The sequence below is a fragment of the Rhinichthys klamathensis genome, unplaced genomic scaffold, assembly GCF_029890125.1.
Source record: "Rhinichthys klamathensis goyatoka isolate OS25496 unplaced genomic scaffold, OSU_Roscu_1.1 h1tg000191l_1, whole genome shotgun sequence".
Lineage (NCBI taxonomy): Eukaryota > Metazoa > Chordata > Actinopteri > Cypriniformes > Leuciscidae > Rhinichthys > Rhinichthys klamathensis.
Window position 1 is genome coordinate 7,498,752 of NW_026606717.1, and position 2,953 is coordinate 7,501,704.

General features: G+C 43.5%; 1 protein-coding gene across 1 annotated transcript; it reads right to left on the reverse strand.

The window, feature by feature from the left end:
* Positions 1-308: 308 nt before the first annotated feature.
* Positions 309-1,675, reverse strand: adrb2b (adrenoceptor beta 2, surface b). The gene has a single exon (XM_056262259.1). It carries the CDS (start codon positions 1,649-1,651, stop codon positions 431-433), a length of 1,221 nt encoding a protein of 406 aa, XP_056118234.1. The 5' UTR covers positions 1,652-1,675; the 3' UTR covers positions 309-430.
* Between the last annotated feature and the right edge of the window lie 1,278 nt (positions 1,676-2,953).

The window sequence follows — 2,953 nt, forward strand, 5'->3', positions numbered from 1 at the left end:
TGTCTGGCATAAGACACCCCTCTGACGCTCTTTAAGATCTGCAGTTCACATGTTACGGTACAAATCCAGACTCTTGGTTCTGTAAGCTGAGGAATTAATGAATAAATTATGAATTAACCATCCAGGTTTCAGTTGAGACCTGAAAAGTGTCTCGAGGTAGTAAGTGGAATCCAGAGGTAGACTGTCTTGGCTTTCAAACTTTGTTTCTTTCCTCATTTGTCCGAAAACAGAAGTTACTTCATTTCCATTTGTTCTGACTCGATACAAGTATCACAATGTGTCAACAGTACATCTTAAATATGGTGTGAGTATGGGCAAAACCTTCATGGTTCAAAGACTTAAACATCTAAAAACCATGTTTTGTCACAGACAAAAGCGGTTGCAGAAATCTCTCAAGTGCTCCAGGGAATATTCAAACGTTCAAAATTGGCTAAATATTGGACGTCACAGCTTTATTACAATTCCCATTTGTGTTTGTGTTGCCCGCAGTCAAACTGTTAGCACCCATTTCTGTTTCGCAAGCTGGCGAGGGCTCTCGTTGTCTGGTGGTCTTCGTGTGGACTTGCCAGCTGTGGCCGCTGTAGATATATCCCTTGTTATTCCTTGTGGAAGGTAGGTGAGAAGTTCTACGGCACAGGATCTCCTGAAAGGCGCATCTGAACTCAGGACTCCTGCAGTAGATCAGGGGGTTGAAGGCGGAGTTGGCGTAGCCGATCCAGTTCAAGATCCTGAAAGGCAACATGATGTTGTCCATCTTCCAGATGGCCGCCACCACGTTAAGCACGAAAAACGGCAGCCAGCAGAGGGTGAATGTTCCCATGATGATCCCCAAGGTCTTCAGAGCTTTGTGGTCCTTCATGCCGAACTTGGTCCTCCGGTTCTTCATCTCATTCCCCTCCTGGGTGCTGAAGCTCTGTGTGCGTATGTGTCCCTCAATGCGATCGATTTTCTGAAGCTGCCTACGGGCCTCCTGGAAGACCCGGCTGTACACAAATACCATGATGACCAGCGGGATGTAGAAGGAGATGATGGAGGAGGTCACGGCGTAGGCGGCGTTGGTGTTGAAGTCGCAGCAGTTTGGGTTCTCCAAGCAGCTCAACGCATCAGGGTCGTCGGACACCCACCACTCCATGTGGATGGGCAGGAAAGAGATCAGGGCGGCCACTGCCCACACCCCTAGGACTATCCCGCAGGCCTTCCGCTTCGTAAGCATCGACTGATAACGTAGAGGCCACATGATCGCAACGTACCGGTCCAGGGCGATCACGCACAACGTCTCGATGCTAGCGGTCACGCACAACACATCCGTAGCCGTCCAAAACTCGCAGAAGAAGTTTCCGAAGTGCCACGTGTTGAGAAGGATGTAGCATGCGCCGAAGGGCACCACCATGAGGCCCATGACCAGGTCGGCGCAGGCAAGGGAGCTGATGAAGTAGTTGGTGCCCGTCTGCAAACGTTGAAATCGTACAATGGCGCTGATGACCAGCACATTGCCGAAGACGATGCCTAGAACCAGAAGCCCCATTAAGATGCTAATTAAGACCACCTCTGCATCGCTATATTCTGACACCGGAGAAGAGTCGTTTAGCCCAGCTGAAACATTCATGGGCAGGGAGGTGTTCTCCGTGCTCAACGTATCCTTTCCCTCCATGAGCTTTGACCTGAGGAAGGAAAATCAACATAAAGTATTGTTAGCCTGAAAAAGGAATGCTTTTCAGAGAGCACAAGCGAATAGAAAGTCAATCAGAAAGCAAAGTATGAGAATGACTTTACAGCATGGAAAATGTGTCAGAGGAGAATATCCTCAAGAGATCAAGTCACTTACTAAAATCAGGAGAGTGTTTAAGAGTCGTCCAACTTAATTCCACTCTTCACTCCCTTAAGGTATCCAAAAATAATCCTTTTGAATTGTGTTTCTCTTAGGAAGTGTTCTGGTCTCACATAGTGTTCTTTCACTGAGTGTGCTCAACTCTTAATCACCTGGTCATTTTTTCTATCTGTGTTTCGTTTACATGTGCACAGCACTCTCGGCTGAACACACTGTAGACTAAATGTGCTCCTGACTATCAGTTGGACTCTTATAACAGCCAGTGATGACATCACAGTTTGTCAGCAGCCAATCGGAGCACAGCTTCCTTACAGTGCAGAGCACTACACTTGTAAAGAGAAGCAGAGAAACAGAAGAAGCTATTTGATGTTACTTTCAGAATTATTACTAGTATTCAATTTAAGGCAATATGTACCAGTAATAAAAAGAAAAAAGACAAAATATATTTATGATTGATAGACAGATAGAGGGTGAGAAACTCTTGTTTTGTTCTTTTTTTTTTAATGATCTCTGCTGTGATATGGATGTTCTGTGTACCTGGAAAAGATCCCCACTGTGTTTTGTCACTAAGCCATGTAAGATCAATATTTCTATCCACATGCGTTAATCTTTGCCTCACATTTTCTGGGTTACACTAATGGAGACAAATGACAAAATGAACTTAATATTTATTATTATTATTGCTCAAAATGAGAGGTTTGGGATATTTAATACTGTACAAATCAAATTAGCTTTTTAAAATCTTTAAAAAATTTAAAAGGAAAAACGTCCTTTTAAACTCAAATAACACAATAGCTGGTCCAGCGAATTCACATGCACGTTTTTGAGGAACAAATAAGTAGACCCAGTTTCACAGCCAAGGCTTTTAAAGCTAGTCCCAGACTAAAATGCATGTTTTAATATCTTAAAACATGTCAGTGCCATTGTTTTATCTCAAGATGCACACCAGTAATGTTTTTTTTTTTTTCTAAGGCACGTTTATAAAAACTACTTAAATGCCCTAATTGTACTAAGGCCTAATACTGGTTTAATCTAAACCCTGGACTTCTATTGGTGCAGCCCCTATATTAAGCATTGTGAAGCTTCTATCACTGGCTCTTTTAATTGTAATGTGGAACTACAGCT